At 39.6% G+C, this 19,057-nt stretch overlaps 1 protein-coding gene across 2 annotated transcripts; it reads left to right on the forward strand.

Moving 5' to 3' along the window:
• Positions 1-216: 216 nt before the first annotated feature.
• Positions 217-18,481, forward strand: LOC308682174 (alpha-protein kinase 1-like). Of its 2 annotated transcripts, none has more exons than XR_014029114.1 (14): positions 217-430; positions 1,021-1,118; positions 1,696-1,850; positions 1,939-2,137; positions 3,994-4,053; positions 4,134-4,220; positions 4,411-4,487; positions 4,591-4,686; positions 8,461-8,565; positions 12,779-14,798; positions 15,080-15,227; positions 16,387-16,549; positions 17,147-17,290; positions 17,820-18,139. XR_014029114.1 is itself a non-coding variant. In XM_081351683.1 (14 exons), exons 2-14 carry the CDS (start codon positions 1,022-1,024, stop codon positions 18,008-18,010), a joined length of 3,582 nt encoding a protein of 1,193 aa, XP_081207809.1. In that variant the 5' UTR covers positions 235-430; position 1,021; the 3' UTR covers positions 18,011-18,481. The 2 variants fall into 2 exon arrangements, 1 of the variants encoding a protein (XP_081207809.1); XM_081351683.1 differs by having other exon boundaries at positions 235-430; positions 17,107-17,290; positions 17,820-18,481.
• The last annotated feature ends 576 nt before the right edge of the window (positions 18,482-19,057 follow it).

Raw genomic sequence — 19,057 nt, forward strand, 5'->3', positions numbered from 1 at the left:
TTTTAAACCAAATAAGTGACTCTAAAAAAATCTAACACCCAGCAATGTGTAATTTCTTTGCATCTCCTTTCGAATACAACATTCAAATTACTAGACAAAAAATTATATCCTGAGAAAAGTGGGTTTTGAGGGGTATTTCGCCATAGACCTCCATTCATTCTGCACTCGCTCGCGAGCGCCCCCGCATGGACAGAGACGTGTTACTGCAACCAATCCAGAACCCGGAAGTAAGCAGAGAGTGCCAATTCTCTTCCTATTAGACATTCTCTGATATGTTACATTGTTAACTTCTTAACATAAATAAACAAGGTTTACAAACAACGATTATTACATGGTACACTTGTAACTCTATCGGCGGGACGAGGGCGGGTTTATGGAAGTTCCCGTTTAGCTGACGTGTGTTTGACTGAACCGGCTGGGTTTGTTGAAGGTAAACATATTTGCATGCATATGTTGCTTTAAGTCGTTTATTACCCGTTCCTTTTTATTGAAAAATGATCCGTTTCCACGTTATTTGTAATGTAATGTCGTGGAACGCGTGATTTGAAGTTTGAACGGGTTTAAAAGTAATATGAAACAGTGATTTATTTTGATAGCATTCGACTGTAAAATACATAATGAAAGCCCATTTTCGCCACATACTTGAAAAAAAACATACTTTTGTAAATCATATAAATTATGACAGTAGAAATTGTGAATTAAAAAGTATTAATTATGACATTAAAAAGTCGAAATTATGACACAAAAAGTAAAATATGACTTAAAAGTTAATTAGTCGAGATTATGGCATAGGCTAAATGACAATAACAATAACTTTTATGACAAGTCATAATTATAACACTATTATTTTGTTTCTCTCATAGCCTAATTCCGACTTTTTAAAACGTATAGTTATGGCTTAGTATGTTATAATTGCGACATTTTATGTCGTCATTAAGATTTACCAAGGCATGATTATTGTTATATTATATTATATATTATATTACTGTATTAAACTGACGTGTTGTCCTGATGTAACAGCATGAGTGGCCAGGAGGTGTCGCTGTTGCTCCAGGAGTGTCTGAGGGGCGCAGTCACCGGACCACAGGGAGACACCGTGCCGCTCCCGCACCCCCGCGGTAATGACGCAATGACTCAGGCAGGCCTGTGCATACAAGTTAATCTGTTTTATATTTATAGTGTTTATCAGAGATCAGGTAAACCCACTGACACTGGTTCACTGGTTCTCAGCGACTCCTCGTTATCAGCGGTGAAACCGTTTCAGAACAGCTGTGACGTAATGAAGCCTCGTTTACTGAAGTCACGTGACGGAGTTTGATACTCGCTCCCAACCATTGATTCGAAACAATAGATTCGTAAAGGTTTCAAAGCTTCATGAAGCAGTGTTTTGAAATTGCCATCACTATTTTATAGTGTTTTTATTTATAATGCTGGGGAAGCTACTCTGAAACCATAGCTTGACTACTCATAAGTTAAAGTAGTTAAACTACAATCAAACTACCCTTCTAGTTGCTATGAACAAGTAGCTAGCAACATTAAAGCTATGTTTTTTTTGTTTGTTTTTTTACAGTGACATTGCCTATTACAAATAACTTAACTGTTGATGAAGAATGTTTTGATTTGGCATCCCTAAACAAAACACCGAGCCAGGAAAGAGATATTCCTATTGAATAAGGCTTGACCTTTGACCCCCAGGGTCGTTTCCCGATGACCTGCACACGCTCCTACAGGAGGCGGCGGACAGAAAGTGGCCGTTCGTGGAGGAGAAATGGCAGTACAAGCAGTCCGTGACGTCTGAGGACAAGATGAACACGTCGGACCTCGTCGGGAAGCATCTGCCTCAGTTACTGGTAATGACGGATATATTAATAATCATTCCAGTGCATTCCGGTTTATCTTTATCTTATGGAATAATGCCGAGTCCTGCTGTGATTCCAGGTGTTCCTCAGAGACAGCATCACATCTGGCGAGCCGCGGTTGGCCGTCGCCGTCGTGTTTCTGCTCGACCGGCTTCTGTATTGGATGGACGGATCGCATGTCCTGCTGAAGATTGCTAAAGCGTTGCACAAACGTTACCCGGACGTTCCCATCGCCCCCCAGGTCATCATTAGACAGGCTCGGGTCTATCTGAACACCGGTGAGCTCATCTCCATTCATGGAGTGTGTGTGTATTCCCAGAGAACTAAAATATTTAAGCTATGAAAATGTTCTCCGAACGTTCGATTTCATTTCCGCTTGGAAAAAAAAAGTCGGCCATTTTGAATTTTGTCCAAAACCTACTTTTTGCGATCTAGTCCTAGGTTTTTCGCCCAAACGAAACCAAACCTGTGCAGAAAGAAATATTGCTGGACAGCAGGTGAAAATAGAGATGAACTCCTGGACAAATTTGAATATAATGGACATGAATGAAGTTCGACAACTTTTCGGCAAAAAGACTGGGTTCAGAAGACTTGTAAATCATGAGTCATATAAACTAATATTATTATTCTCTAATGATATGATTCTTTAGTTATAATCTTTGTTGTCCTGATTGGATCACTGCAAAAATCTAAGAGGATTTTCAGCTTTTACTGAAATATCCCCTTGATATGTGTAAATATTTTTGAATTTAATTTTATTTTTGATTCTCGGTCGCTAAAGGGCGGCAAAGCATTTGAAGTGGGCGGAGCCACTTTTACTAAAATGGCTATAATTTGAGAACTATATTAGATATTTTCACCAAACTTGGTACACATGTACGAGCTCAATCTGAGGTCACAGTTAAAGAAACACAGCGATTGGACACTTGGTGGCGCTATAACATGAAAATAAACATGAAAATGGTTATAACCCCCCAACTCTTAGTCCGATTGACATGAAAATTGGCATGCAGTGTCTTGGTTCAAAGTGCCATGTATGTTTATGAGGACATTGGCGTATCTCGAAAAACATGGCCGCCATTGGCCAATGAAGTTTGAGCACCTATTAGACTAGAATAACTTGATGGGCATGTTCAAGCCCTAGAGGTCTGTAAGAGTTTTGAAAGAAATCAGCCACTAACGGTGCTAACGGGATATTTACGCCTCTGTAATCACGTGATGTTTCACACTTCCACACAATATGTATATGTGATAGATCACTGAACAACTTTGCCTCAAGAACCACTGCTGTCAATCAAATCGTTCATTAAATATTCACAATTATATAAAAAACCTACTTTTGCGAACTAGTCCAAGGTTTTTCGCTCAATATGAATAAAACCAACGCAGTACAATTCTCTGGACACTCCAGATCAATAATTATCCAAAAATGTTGAATTTTACCCTTTGAGTGGCTATAAGAGGGTAATTCAGAAATGGGTGTGGCCAAATGCCCACAAAAGCCTATAACTCCTAAACGAAAACTCGGGACTTCACGGAATTAAGTGAGCACATGCGACATATGATTCTAAACAAGCATGCAAACATGTAAGGAGATCGGACCATAGGTGGCGCTATAACTGTTAAAAAGCTTTAAAAAAAACATTAATTTCCTATGGTAATTTGTCTTTTCTATCTATGATGTCAGTGGTTACATGCTTGCATAATAAAACGTAATATCTTTTTAAGAATTTGCTTAAAGGCCTTAAACGCTTGAACCCTGTTAATTGCTGCTCGTAGTTAAAGTATCATAATGGGAACGTTATATTGAACATTTCATTAACCATCCGAAAAAAATAGTAACGTTCCAAAAACGTTTTTCCTTATGTTATGTGAAGGTTAAGGGAACATTACATTGTATCATTCTTCAAACATTATGGGAATGTTACTTTTGAATGTTCTCTGAAACAAGTAGAAACATTTAAAAAAATGTTAGATGAACATCCATATGAAATGTTTCAAACGTTTTGAGAACATTAACATTGACTGAACGTACTATTAATGTTACTGGTAGAACGTGTTCATAGCGTTGAGAGAACGTTCCCTGTTGGCTGGATTGAGCTTTAACAGGTTGTCTGGTGTTGTTGCGACGCAGGTAAACTGCAGAAGGCCGAGTTTATTCTCAGCAGTCTGATCAGTAATAAAGCTTCGACAGGTACCGTTTGCTTTCATTCCTCTTCCTCCTGATCTGTCCATCTCTGCTGTGCTGTTTCTGAACGCTTCACTCTTATTCAGGCTGTTGGACGTATCAGAAGGCCAGCGACCGGACGCTGGTTCAGGCCGTCAGTCTTCAGGTGCGAGGACAAGTGCTTCAGACACTCGGTGAGGAATCAAGATCGACCTGATTAACACACGATCAAAACTCCACCAATCTCCTCCAGTGCTACTGTGATCGGGAGTTCAGACTCGTTTATCAACGTCCTCCTTCAGCTCGAGCTTCACGAGTCTTTCTGCTGTTAGAGGTTTGAATGGGTGTGTGTTACTGCAAATGTAAAGTTTGTGTGTGTTGTAGGTCTGTGGCTCGAGGCGGCTGAACTCATATGGGTGTCTCTGATCGGCTTCTACGTTCTTCCACAACCTGATAAAAAGGTCTGGACACACTTTACACTACAGACACTGTTAACCTCTATCTCTGCTTTAGCTCAGAAGTGTGTGTGTGAACACCAGTCATGCTCTTTGTCGTTGTTTCCAGGGCATTGGGACGTCCCTCGGGCTCCTGGCCAACACACTGTCCTCCATGAACGATGGAGACTTCACTGCGCTTCAGGAAAAGCCACACATCGACCTGGTAAGACAAGTCAAGTCAAGTCAAGTCAACTTTATTTATATAGCGCTTTTCACAATACAGATTGTATCAAAGCAGCTTCACAGTATTAAATAAAATAGTACATCAGTGTTTGTTTCTGGTGTAAAACATCCACGTTTGGTAATGCAGATCAATAGCACTGTTGAATCGATTAATCAAATTAAGTATCCCCAACTGAGCAAGCCAAAGGCAACAGTGGCAAGGAACCGAAAAACTCCATTAGGTGACCTAATGGAGAAAAAAAAACCTTGGGAGAACCCGGGCTCAGTCGGGGGCCAGTTCTCCTCTGGCGTTTATGAAGTAGAGACCGGATTTAACTGTAAGATTAAAATATTATATGAATGCCTGGCTAAAGAGATGCGTCTTTAATCTAGTTTTAAACTGGGAGAGCGAATCTGAGCAACGAACAGTATGAGGAAGGCTATTCCAGAGTTTTGGAGCTAAATGTGAAAATGCTCTCCCTCCTTTGGTGGATCTGGATATCCTAGGTATGACCAGAAGCCTCGAATTTAGTGACCTTAAAGAGCGCGATGGATTATAGGGCGATAGAAGATCCGTTAAATAAACTGGAGCTAAGCCGTTTAGGGCTTTATAAGTCAGTAGCAATACCTTGTAATTAATACGGAACTTTATAGGTAACCAATGTAGTGATGATAAAATTGGTGTTATATGGTCAAACTTTCTTGATCTAGTAAGAACTCTAGCGGCGGCATTTTGGACTAACTGTAGCTTGTTTATTGAGGATGCAGGACAACCAGCTAATAAAGCATTACAGTAATCTAGTCTCGAGGTCATGAATGCATGAACTAACTTTTCTGCATCAGAAACAGATAGCATGTTACGTAGCTTAGCAATGTTTCTAAGGTGAAAAAAGGCTGTTCTTGTAACATATGAAATATGATTTTCAAAAGACAGGTTGCAGTCTAATATAACACCCAGGTCTTTTACTGTAGAGGATAAAGTAACAGGACACCCTACTATGTTAAAGTTGTATTGTAAGAGGTTTTGTGGGCGGTTTTTTGAACCGATAAGTATTACCTCTGTCTTATCTGGATTTAATAAAAGAAAATTGTGCGTCATCCAATCTTTTATATCTTTAACACACTCTGTCAATTTGGATAATTTAGCGTTTTCATCCGGCCGTGATGAAATATATAGTTGAGTGTCATCAGCATAACAATGGAAACTAATTCCATGTTTCCTTATAATATTTCCAAGTGGCAGCATATATATTGAGAATAATAGAGGGCCCAACACAGATCCTTGCGGCACTCCATAGTTTACTGGAGTTATGATAGATTTTTCTCCATTTAAATAGACAAAATGGTAGCGGTCAGATAGGTATGATCTGAACCAGCTTAATGCTTGTCCTTGAACACCGGTATAGTTTTGTAGCCGATCTAAGAGTATTGTGTGATCTATAGTATCGAACGCAGCACTAAGATCAAGTAAAACTAGTATTGAGATACAGCCTTGGTCAGAAGCTAAGAGTAAATCATTTGTGATTTTAACGAGCGCAGTTTCAGTGCTATGGTGCGGCCTGAACCCAGACTGAAACTTTTCATAGGTGTCATTTTCTTGCAAGAAAGAGCCCAGTTGGGCAGACACAACTTTTTCTAATATTTTAGACATAAAAGGAAGATTTGAAATGGGTCTATAATTTGCTAGGTTATTTGGGTCTAATTGTGGTTTCTTAATGAGTGGTTTTATAACTGCCAATTTAAATGTTCTTGGAACATGACCTAAAGATAAAGACGAGTTAATAATATTGAGGAGAGGCTCTTCCACTACAGGTAACACTTCTTTCAATAGTTTAGTTGGTATGGGATCTAATAAACATGTTGTTGTTTTAGAGGAAATGATAAATTTATTTAACCCGTTTTGTTCTATAGTTGTAAAGCACTGTAATTGTTCTTGCGGGGTGATAATCGAGGCTGAATTATAAGGCGCGATTGAAGATTGAACGTTTACAATTGTGGATCTGATGTTTTCTATTTTCTCAGTGAAAAAATTCATGAAATCATTACTACTAAACTGTAACGGAATATTTTGTTCAGGTGACGCTTGTTTATTTGTTAGTCTAGCCACGGTGTTAAATAAGAACCTAGGATTGTTTTGGTTATTTTCTATTAGTTTGCGGAGATGCTCAGCCCTGGCCGCTTTTAGGGCCTTTTTATAGCGTGACGTACTGTCTTTCCAAGCGATTCTAAAAACCTCTAAATTAGTTTGTTTCCATTTACGCTCTAAATTACGGGTTTCTCTCTTTAGAACACGAGTAGTATTGTTGTACCATGGTGCTTTAATTTTCTCTCTGACCTTTTTTAGTCTCATAGGTGCAACAATATCCCATTTTCCAGAGAGAACGGTGCTCATAGTGCTGGTTAGTTCGTCTAGTTCATCTGTTTGTTTAGGTTCAGGCAGCAGCTGAGACAGATCCGATAAGCAATTTGAAAAATTATCTATGGTGGATGGAAGGATTGTTCTGCCTAATCGATAACGTGGCGCAGCATGATATATTACCGGGGTACGTAATATGCAAGTTACCATGTAATGGTCAGTTACATCATCACTTTGTGGAATGATATCTATATCGGTTGGATCGGTTCCATGTGATATAATTAAATTGAGTGTATGATTAAAACGATGAGTTGGTCCGGTAACGTTTTGCTTAACCCCAAAGGAGTTTAATAAGTCTATAAACGCAGCCCCTAACGCATCATTTTGATTATCTACGTGTATGTTAAAATCTCCAACAATTAATATTTTATCGACATTGACCAATAGATCTGAGAGAAAATTTGCAAATTCTTTTAGGAAATCAGCGTAAGGCCCTGGTGGTCTATATACGGTAGCCAAGGCTAAAGATAATAGGGATGTTTTTCTATCATCTAAGAGCGTAACATTTAGTACAAGTACTTCAAATTAAATAAACTTATAACCCGTTTTCTGAGTAACATTGAGAATATCTCTATAGATAGTTGCAATACCGCCGCCACGACCAATCAGACGGGGCTCGTGCTTATAGGAGTATCCTGATGGAGTAGACTCATTTAGACCGAAATAATCATTTGGTTTAAGCCAGGTTTCAGTAAGGCAAAGTACATCGATGCTATTGTCTGTGACTATTTCATTTACAATAACTGCCTTAGGTGTGAGTGATCTAATGTTTAAAAGACCTAGCTTTAGAAATTGTTTTTGTTTACTAATAGCAACATTTTCTGTTTTAATAACAATTAGATTTTTCCTAGATCCTGCAGTAGATTTATTATTTGATCGCACTAAACGAGGAATAGACACCGTTTCTATGCAATGTTCTACACTAGTATTTATATCAGTTAATTTGGTGCAGCAGAGACTATGATTTGGACTTTTGGTTACTAGTCAAAAGGTATTTAACATTTTGGAGATGTTATCTGACAGAAGATCCGATCCGAATCTGTTTGGGTGTAAGCCATCAGCACGGTATAGCCTAGGACGCTCCCAAAACAGATTCCAATTATTTACAAAGAGCAGTTTCTGCTCATTGCACCATGACATTAACCATTCATTTAGTGCGAATAATCTACTAAACTTGTCATGTCCTAGACGGTACGTGGGAAGCGGTCCTGACACAATGATCGTTATATCAGGCGATGTGCTGCGTACCGTATCGATCAGATTCCTGAAGTCTTTCTTCAGAACTTCCGTCAAGACAGTCTGAGATGTCCTGAGTCGGGTTGTGCGTGTGCTGAGCGTCAGGTGTTCTCTCTCCTCCAGGGTTTCCTGGGAGAGACCCGGCACCGTCTGCTGTGTGCGGCGCGGGCCGCTAAGATGGCCGTCGTGTTCAGTCAGTATGGGTCTCTGTACGTCCTGACCAATGTGGTGAGTCCACCCTGTCTCAACATAAACACCGTTATTTGCCTTTTACTGTCTTAATATTAAGTATTTTATGTCCTGATGCACATTTTATACATTTATATATTAATTTTCTTTTACATATGTGATTATGAGATTAAAAAAAGTCCAAACATACAAAAAGTCAAAATTATGAGATAAAAGGTCAGAATTATGATATTCAAAATTATGATAAAAAGTCGCCATTATGAGGTAAAAATTTTAGGGCTGGGAATCGATTAAAAAAAATTAACTAATTAATTGCACAATTTCTGTAATTAATTGCAATTAATTGTGTTTCCCCCAAGCTTGTAATCATCAATATTTAAAGGAATAGTTCACTTTAAAATTAAAATTCTGTCATCACTCACCCTCATGTTGTTTTAAACCTGTATGAATTTCTTTCTTCTGCTGAACACAAAGGAAGATATTTAGAAGAATGTCAGTAACCAGACAGTTTCTGGTACCATTGACTTCCATAGTATATATTTGTCCTACTATGGAAGACAATGGGACCCGGAAACTGTCTGATTACTGACATTCTTCTAAATATCTTCCTTTGTGTTCAGCAGAAGAAAGAAATTCATACAGGTTTAAAACAACATGAGGGTGAGTGATGACAGAATTTTAATTTTAAAGTGAACTATTCCTTTTAACTCAGAATCACCTAATTAAACAACACAGGGGAAAAAGGAACAGAAAATAGCCCTATATTAAACATCAATATCAATATTTTTTTTCAATAATCAATCAACATAATCAATTTAACAGATTATTATTTTTTTTAACTAATTATCAAAATAAAATATAGTCCTACAAAGCTATTATTACCAGAGCATGTGATCAGAGCAGGTAATTTTACCATTGCTGCCCAGCATGGCTATACCAGCTCAGCAAACAGAATTTCACGTTATTTGAGTGGACTTTACTTTTCCAGTGCTCGGTACATGATTGAAGCGTCTGGGCCGTTGTCGACAGAGCCGCCGACACACACACACACGTGACACACACACATACACGGAACGGAGAGCGCGCCGCTGGGCCGTTAACGACAGAGCCGCGGACACACACACACACGTGACACACACACATACACGGAACGGAGAGCGCGCCGCTGGGCCGTTAACGACAGAGCCGCGGACACACACACACACGTGACACACACACATACACGGAACGGAGAGCGCGCCGCTGGGCCGTTAACGACAGAGCCGCGGACACACACACACACGTGACACACACACATACACGGAACGGAGAGCGCGCCGCTGGGCCGTTAACGACAGAGCCGCGGACACACACACACACGTGACACACACACATACACGGAACGGAGAGCGCGCCGCTGGGCCGTTAACGACAGAGCCGCGGACACACACACACACGTGACACACACACATACACGGAACGGAGAGCGCGCCGCTGGGCCGTTAACGACAGAGCCGCGGACACACACACACACGTGACACACACACATACACGGAACGGAGAGCGCGCCGCTGGGCCGTTAACGACAGAGCCGCGGACACACACACACACGTGACACACACACATACACGGAACGGAGAGCGCGCCGCTGGGCCGTTAACGACAGAGCCGCGGACACACACACACACGTGACACACACACATACACGGAACGGAGAGCGCGCCGCTGGGCCGTTAAAGGGTTAGTTCACCCAAAAATGAAAATTCTGTCAGTAATTACTCACCCTCATGTTGTTCCAACCATGTAAGTCTTTCGTTCATCTTCGGAACACAAATTAAGATATTTTTGATGAAATCTGACAGAATTCTGACTCTTCCATAGGCTTCCAGTGTGACCGAAACTCACCGGCCCAGAATAGTTATTAAAAACATTGTTAAAATAGTCCAAGTGACTCCAGTGGCTCAATCTTAAGTATATCAAGCGACGAGAATACTTTTTGTGCGCAAAAACAAACAAAAATACCGACTTTATTCCACTATTCAATTCCTTCTCTCTGGGCCTCGTAGTGTTTTTGCGTAGCGCGTCTGTGTTGCACGTCACCACGTAGGCTAAAATATCTTAATTTGTGTTCCGAAGATGAACGAAAGACTTACATGGTTGGAACAACATGAGGGTGAGTAATTACTGACAGAATTTTCATTTTTGGGTGAACTAACCCTTTAACGACAGAGTGCGCCGACACACACACACGCGGAACACAGCGCGGCGCACACACACGGAGCGGAAAAGACCAGCTCATGAAAGCTGCGCGAGAATGAAACGTGATCGCCGAACACGGAGTGGCGGGACGGCCTTTTCAATAGCAGCCGCAACAGGAAATCATTAAAACGAGGCAAAAAAAGTGTGCTGCGTTAAATGCGTTAAATTTTTTTAACGCGTTAAACATTTCAAATTAATCGCAAAGATTAACGCGTTAATTCCCCCAGCCCTAAAAAATTTACAAAAAAAAAATCAGTATAATTATGAGATAAAAAGTCAAACCTGATAAAATGCAGGAATTATGACAAACTGAGAATGTCACATGCCTGTCCTGTCTTGTGCTGCACATGGGTGTTTTTGTTGTTTGCCATGTGTTCTTGTTTATTGTCTAGCCCCTCCCATCTTGTTATCTGATTATTTGGTTAATTTGTCCCACCTGTTGTGTTCGTTACCCTCCTTTGTTTGTTCCCCTATTTAGCCTCCTTGTGTTTGTAGTCTTGTGCTGGCTCGTTCTGTCACGGGACACTGAACGAGAGACGAGGATTCAAGTGCAGAGAAGATTTAATAAACAAACATAGACAAAATACAAAAACTCAGAACTCAGATACCAACAGCACAGGAACATCAAATACAGGTAACACGGACAACGAGCCAGCACAAGACTACAAACACAAGGAGGCTAAATAGGGGAACAAACAAAGGAGGGTAACGAACACAACAGGTGGGACAAATTAACCAAATAATCAGATAACAAGATGGGAGGGGCTAGACAATAAACAAGAACACATGGCAAACAACAAAAACACCCATGTGCAGCACAAGACAGGACAGGCATGTGACAGAGTCATAAATCATGAGATATATTGTCAAAATTGATTATGACATTCATAATTATTATAAAAAGTAATAATTATTAGAAGTCAAAATTGACAAGCTATGGTTGTCTTAATTATGTCACTCATAATTGAGATAAAAAGTAAATTATGAGACCAAAAGTCGGAATTATGACTCATAATTATGATTAAAAAAAGTCAACATTATGAGGTCAAAATTTTAAAATAAAATAAAAACGTATGTCATAAATCAAAAAGTCTCACAATTATGAGATAGTAAGGCAAAATTACTATGACAAAAAGCCATAATGACAGTCATTATGATAAAAAGTTGACAGGATGTCAGTTATGACAGTCATAATTATGACTAAGTCAAAATAATGACATTAAGTCATGATTAAGATAAAAAAAATAATTATGACATACTGAGTCATAAAAAAAAATGGATTATATATAAATAATAATAATATAAATAATAATACATTTTATTTATTTGGCGCCTTTCTGGACACTCAAGGTCTATAAAAGGCTAAGATTATGATGGTCATAAATTATGATTAAAGAAATATAAATTATTAGATGAAATTGACAAAAAGTCAAAATAATAATAGCAAGTAATTTTGTAATTTTTTATGTCATAGTTATGACTTACCAAAGCACAATGTTTTTTTTATGTGGTGGAAATGAGCATCCATAAATATGCATGACTGTGTTCATTCACCGTTCACTCATTTGCTCTGTTTTCATGCGAAATCTGTTCTGCAGGTGCGTTTACACGACAACGATATGCTTAAAACGGAGATAGTTTTCCGCGTACAGACGACACCATTGTCAAAACGATCCCCATTCACATGGAACCGCGGAAACAAATAAAAACCCCTGTGTTCTGCTGCCAGGCCACTAGATGGTGATGAAGCACTATAGACTGAACATGTATTACACATGTGCATGACATCTTCTTCTCCAGAGATTTGCGGTTTTGTTGTTTACATGTAAACTTGCGTTTTCAGGCACCCAAGATGCGGTTGTCGTGTAAACGAACCGCCAAAATGCATAAAAAGTTGTACGTTTTTAGTCAAAAACGGTGTCGTGGAAACAGCCCCTCAGTTTATAGCGTGCTGTTATTCCCGACATTAACACTAGATGTGTTTTCATTTCCCCCTCCCATTGCTCTTTTGCAGGTCGCCCAGGGCGTGTGTTTACTATCCTACAGTTTCTCCAAGAAATGCCCCATGGAGGATCAGCAGACGTACCTGGCTTTGGCCAAGGAGGCCTTTGAGATCGGCTTGTTAACAAAGACTGCAGGAGACGCCGTCACCAGCAAGCTGGAGTTGCACACGTTCCTCAAAGCCGCGTATTGCTTAGCCACGACACACCGATGGATTAGCGGCGAATCCAAGGCAGTCCTCGCGGCGACCAGTGTCTGTCGGGAAGCCTTGGCGTTATTTGTCGAGTATTGTGCTAGAGCGGATTCCTCTTTGTGTTCTGAGATCATGGTGAGGATGCAGCAGATTAAGTCCTTGTTGAAAGTTGAACCCTTCCGTAATTCCGATGCACGCTCTTTTATTCCCGATAGCTACCGTTCAATGGAGTTCGGTCCTGTTTTGTTCGCGCTCAGCGATTTTGCCAAGGCGTTGGATGTTTTTGAGAAGCACCACAAGTCGGTTTGTGAGGCGTTCGAGAAAGGCGTTCGAGGCGATCCGTGTTCGACTCATTCTCAATGCATAACAGCATTTCAGACGGCCACAGAAGTTCTCCCAACGGCCGATCATTCGAATCCGCTTTCCTCCAAACAGAATCCATCTAGTAGCGGATCTTTAGTTATAGTTGATCAGGGTTGTGATGAACGAAGCAGTTTCGGATCTTTTGAGGCTCTTGATGGAGGTAAAGAAGCAAACGTCGTCTCTCCAAGCATTTCCGACAGCTTTAGACACAACATAGGATCCCAAACTCAATCCCAACCAAAGCTAGAGCCCGTCATAACTAAAGGTGTTGAGGACAATGTAGCAAATACATCAGGAACCCAACGGAGAGACCTTCGGAAGAACCTGGAAGCAAGAACGTCTTCGAGTTCCTCGTGGGAACACGTATCGGGATCGTCTCAGAGCGGCGTAGAAACCACAGATGATGATGTGGAGCAAAGCAGATTCGGATCTTATAAGGGTCTTGATGACCATAGCAGTGGAAGTCGAGAAGCAAACGTCGTCTCTCCAAGCATTCCCAACACCTTTAGACACAAAGGATCCCAAACTCAATCCCAACCAAAGCTAGAACCCATTACAACTGAAGATGAAGAAGACAACGCACCGAACACATCAGGAATCCAACGGAGAGACCTTAGGAAGAACCTGGAAGCAAGAACGTCTTCAAGTTCCTTCAGCAGCGGTTCCTCTTGGGAACACGGATCAGGACAATCCCAGAGCGGCGTAGAAACCACAGATGATGATGTGGAGCAAAGCAGATTCGGATCTTATAAGGGTCTTGATGACCATAGTAATGGAAGTCGAGAAGCAAACGTCGTCTCTCCAAGCGTTCCCAACAGCTTTAGACACAAAGGATCCCAAACTCAATCCCAACCAAAGACAGAACCCGTAACAACTGAAGACGTTGAGGACAACCTAACGAATACATCGGGTCCCCAACGGAGAGACGTTCGGAAGAACCTGGAAGCGAGAACGTCATCGAGTTCCTTCAGCAGTGGTTCCTCATGGGAACGCGTATCGGGACAATCCCAGAGCGGCGTAGAAACCGTGGAGGACTTTGAAGATCCTTCCCATGACGGCAACGAAATAAATAAAGGTGCCAAGTTTGGAGGGAGCACTTCCTCGTTTTCCCTGTGCGATAGCTTCGGATCGCACTCATCTTGGCAAAAACTGTCCGTGAGCCCCGTCGCTAATGTAGAGCGCCTTGAACTGACGGACAAGAAGAAAGCGTTCCCGCAGAAGATTCAGGAAGGCCCAGGAACGACCACCGAGAGCGACCCGTTCGAGGAGCTGGGGTTTGAGCATCTGTCGGACTCTACGGGAGACGACGAGCTGTCGTGCAACGGATGCTTCCGGAACTGCATCATGGGAAGTGGCGTTCTGACGGGGCGGGACTATCGAGCGCTCCAGGCTGGAGTTTGTGAACGCTGCCTCGTCAAGCGGCTCCCGAACACCCCGCTGAAACCCCTGGACCGCACGCAGCTGGAGAAGCCCTACGGTAGGAATCTACATGTGTGTGTGAGTGTGTGTGTGAGTGTGTGTGTGTGGGTAGGTTTAGGGGTTGGGTTAGTATAGAGTATAAAAACCATTACGCCTGTGGAATGTCCTCACAAGTATAGCAAAACAAATGTGTGTGTGTGTGTGTGTGTGTGTGTGTGTGTGTGTGTGTGAGTGAGTGTGAATCTAATTGTATCTTAAATTGAAGAATTTTTAGATATTTATCCTGGAAAACAAGACAGAAATGTCACTTTATGTCTCCGGTCTTCTTGTGTTCTGCAGATGCCATCGTCCTGAAGTACTCGAAGGCCTCTGGCGTCTGGACGGGCTGCGAAACCAGCGTTTATATTGGGAAACCGATGGGAGTCAAAGGCAAACAGAGACAAGCCATTGAGCTTCAGTACCTGCACCAGGAGCAGCTTCTCAGCAGGTCAAACACACACACACACACACACACACACACACACACACACACACACACACACACACACGGATACGTTATCATCGGAAGAGAGAGAGAAAATAAAATATTAAAGTCCCCCTGTAGTGAGAACAAAGGTTTTAATGTTGTTTATGTGTCTATGTGGTGTTTTTAATGTGCTTTAAGTCAAACCATGTGTAAGTTCATAAGTCGACACCATTGCTGAGTATTTCCTCCTTAAAACTGCAGTGAACCAAAGACAGTCTCAAACACACGCTTTGAAATCGCTGGTGTTTCTGACGTCACAAACTACCTTGTAACCAATCAGATCAACGTGTGATCGTCAACCAGTGGATCTCTGAGCTGAGTGAGTGAGTGGAGGCGGGGCTCATTTGCATATTCATAGAACCTCCGCGCATACTAAATGAGGCAAGGGTGTCGAGTTACATTCAAGATATTTTAAGGCATGAAGAATTTTTTTTAAAGGATTTTTTTTTTAAATATGTCATTCTGGTGATCAAAGATGAGTTTTAAGAGATACAATTATTGACTACAGGGGGACTTTAAGGTAATAAAACAAAGTATAGTGTTTTACGATTTACAGTGTTAACTAACTGGTGTTATATTTACGAGTGCAGTTATTATTAATAATTATATATTTGTTTTTTACAGTACAATATTATATTATTTCAATAGTAATATTTTTTATTATTATTTTATTAATATTATTTTGCATAATAATAATAATAATAATCATCTTTTTTTTTTCCTTTTGCAGTACAATAGCCCCTTTCATGTAAAGTGCTTTGAGTACCTAGAAAAGCGCTATATAAATGTAACAAATTATTAATTAATTATTGTAATAGTATTATTGCAAAAGAAATATATAAATATATTGCTGTTAATATATTATATATTTTTGTATTATAGGAAATGTCTTTGATTTGTTACATTTTTTTAAACTATTAATTATATTCAATAAATTAACATTTTAATAATAACAATAATTTCATTTTTATGATTATCATTATTATCATTATTATTAGTAGTAGTAGTAGTATTGTTGTTGTTGTATAGTCATATTAAATGAGAGAAAAGAATGTCCTCAGTCGATCTCATGCCTGACTGTAATGTAAATGTAATGCTAATAATCATATTCTCTGCTCAGTTATGTAGGGAAGGAGTACCTGAAGAATAAAGGTCTTCATGCGCACCTGGACGACGTGGAGAGACAGATGACGGCACAATACTACGTCACCGAGTTTAATAAACGCCTGTATGATAATAACATCACAACCCAGATCTTCTTCATCCCCTCTGAAGTGCTGCTGGTGAGATCAACATGTTATTAATATTTGATCACAATGGCCAAATATGTCTCGCACATTTAGAGAGGCTGTAAACGGAACGCAACATGATTGATGCATCAGACTGTATGTGTAATAATTAATTATGGTGGTAAATCAGTAGGTAAGTTATTATTATTATTATTATTATTATTATAATTAATAAATTATTTGAATTAGAATTTTGCAGTACAATAGTATTATTCGAGTAGTAATATTTAAGTTTATTGATTTTTACATTTTTATAAAATATTTTGAATAATAATAATCTTAATAATAATAATAATAAATATTATTAATAGTAAATACCAGTTTTTATTTTACCATGCAATAGCATTATTGGAATACTAATATATTTGTTTAAGGAATTTTAATAATAAAATGCAAACTATAATAATAAAAAAATATTAATAAAAATAATATTAATAATAATAATAATAATAATTATTATTATTAAATACTTATTGTTTATAGTTTAATAGTATTATTGGAATACTAATATATTTGTTTATTGACTTTTAACTTGTAAAATGCGAGTTCAGGTTCTGGAGTCGCACCGTATCGTGACCTGTTTATCTGCAGAGCCGTTCATGTCTGGGACGTTTGTAAAACTCACCAACAACGCAAGAGGTAAAGCGGAGACCGACGCGACCCAGTACGGCATCGCCTTCAGTCATTTCACCTACGAGTTCTCCGGGCGTCAGGAGGTGGTGGTGGATCTGCAAGGTACATCTGAACCCTGAAAAACTAAATGATGTTAACCCTAAAAAAACGATTTATGTTAAACCTAAATTTTTTTTATGTTAACCCTAAAAAAACTAATTTATGTTAACCCCCAAAAAACCTCCATTGTATCTTGAGTTTCTTCCGGGAACGAACACGTCACAATATTCCTCATTATAATAATTAATGCGCAGAATAAAGGGGCGGGGCCTGGTTGAGTTAGTTAGTAGTGTGTTAAACTGGCGGTTATGGAAAGGGGTGGGGCATCTCCCAAACACACTCGAAGCGCTCGACCAATCACAACAGACTGCTCTAGCCGACCAATCAGAGCACAGTGTGCTTTTCAGAAGGAGGGGCTTCATAGAGACAGGAAGTAAACAGAGCGTTACTGACAGACTGGGAAGAGAGGAGCCGCAACAATGGAGAATATGAGGAGAATAATCAACATTACAGCAGGAAAACCTGTTCTAGTAGAGCCTGAACACATCATCTTTAAGAGTGTGTTTGAAAAACGTTCCCGTTTTCTCCTCAGGATGGATCACGGCCAGCGGGAAAGGTTTGACGTACTTGACCGACCCTCAGATTCACTCGCTCAGAAAGCCCAGATCCAGCAACTTCCAGCAGACGGGAATCAACAACTTCATCAAACATCAGCACGGAGACGACTGCAACGAGATCTGCCGAGCCGCCCGCCTCACACACATTACACCACATACACTGTAATAATCAAAGCAATGATTAACAGTCATGATCAGTGATGCAAACTTCATCAAATATGAGACTAACTCAAATTCTGAATAGCTGAATTCACCCAACTATAAAATTAAAAATGTGTTTTGTTTACTGCAATATATGGGGAATTACAGTGTTGATTCTGTATGAGAAATGAGGAACTGACCATCATCAGTCAGACCACAACAACCTTTAGACTCAATACATCCAGTTCCACATTGTGAAATATGTGGGTCACTCTCAATAACAGAGTCATATGACAGTGACATCATTAATGCATCATGTGACTGAAACCAGAAGAACTCCATTACAGAGATTCAGAACACACACACACACACACACACGCACACACACACGCGACCACAGGATACAATCTCTCTCTCTCTCAAGATTCAAATAGCTTTATTGGCAAGGTGAAATAAATCTGTTTTGCTTTTTGCCAAAGCATTAATAACACTATACAATAATAAAAAAAATATTAATAATAAAATAATAATAATGAAAAAATAAAATGTAACATGAAAATACTTGTAATACTTACGATTTTTTTAAGAACACACACACTCACTCACACAAACACTCACTCAGACAAGCACACACACTCACTCATATACACACACTCACAATTTTATTAAGAATAACAAACACTCTCACATACTCACAATTTTATTAAGAATAGCACACACATACACACACAATTTTCTTAAAGGGGTGGTTGAGTATGATTTGATTTTTCTAACTTTAGTTAGTGTGTAATAAACAACATCTGCAAAGTTACAACACTCAAAGTTCAGAGCAAAGGGAGATATGAGATGCTTTTTAAGAAATTGTTTTTCGATGAATAAATTTGTTTTAAGAATAACCCTCACTGAATTTAGTTTAATTTATGATATAGACGTGCTATAGACTCTCGCTCACACACACACACACACACACACACACGTGTATTTTTTTTTATCTAGATATAAACATTATTCTAGTTATGCTAATATCTCTGTTATTAGTTAAATAAGTATATCTAATATAAATAAAATCAAA

The sequence above is a fragment of the Scardinius erythrophthalmus genome (assembly GCF_964197995.2).
Source record: "Scardinius erythrophthalmus genome assembly, chromosome: 2".
NCBI lineage: Eukaryota > Metazoa > Chordata > Actinopteri > Cypriniformes > Leuciscidae > Scardinius > Scardinius erythrophthalmus.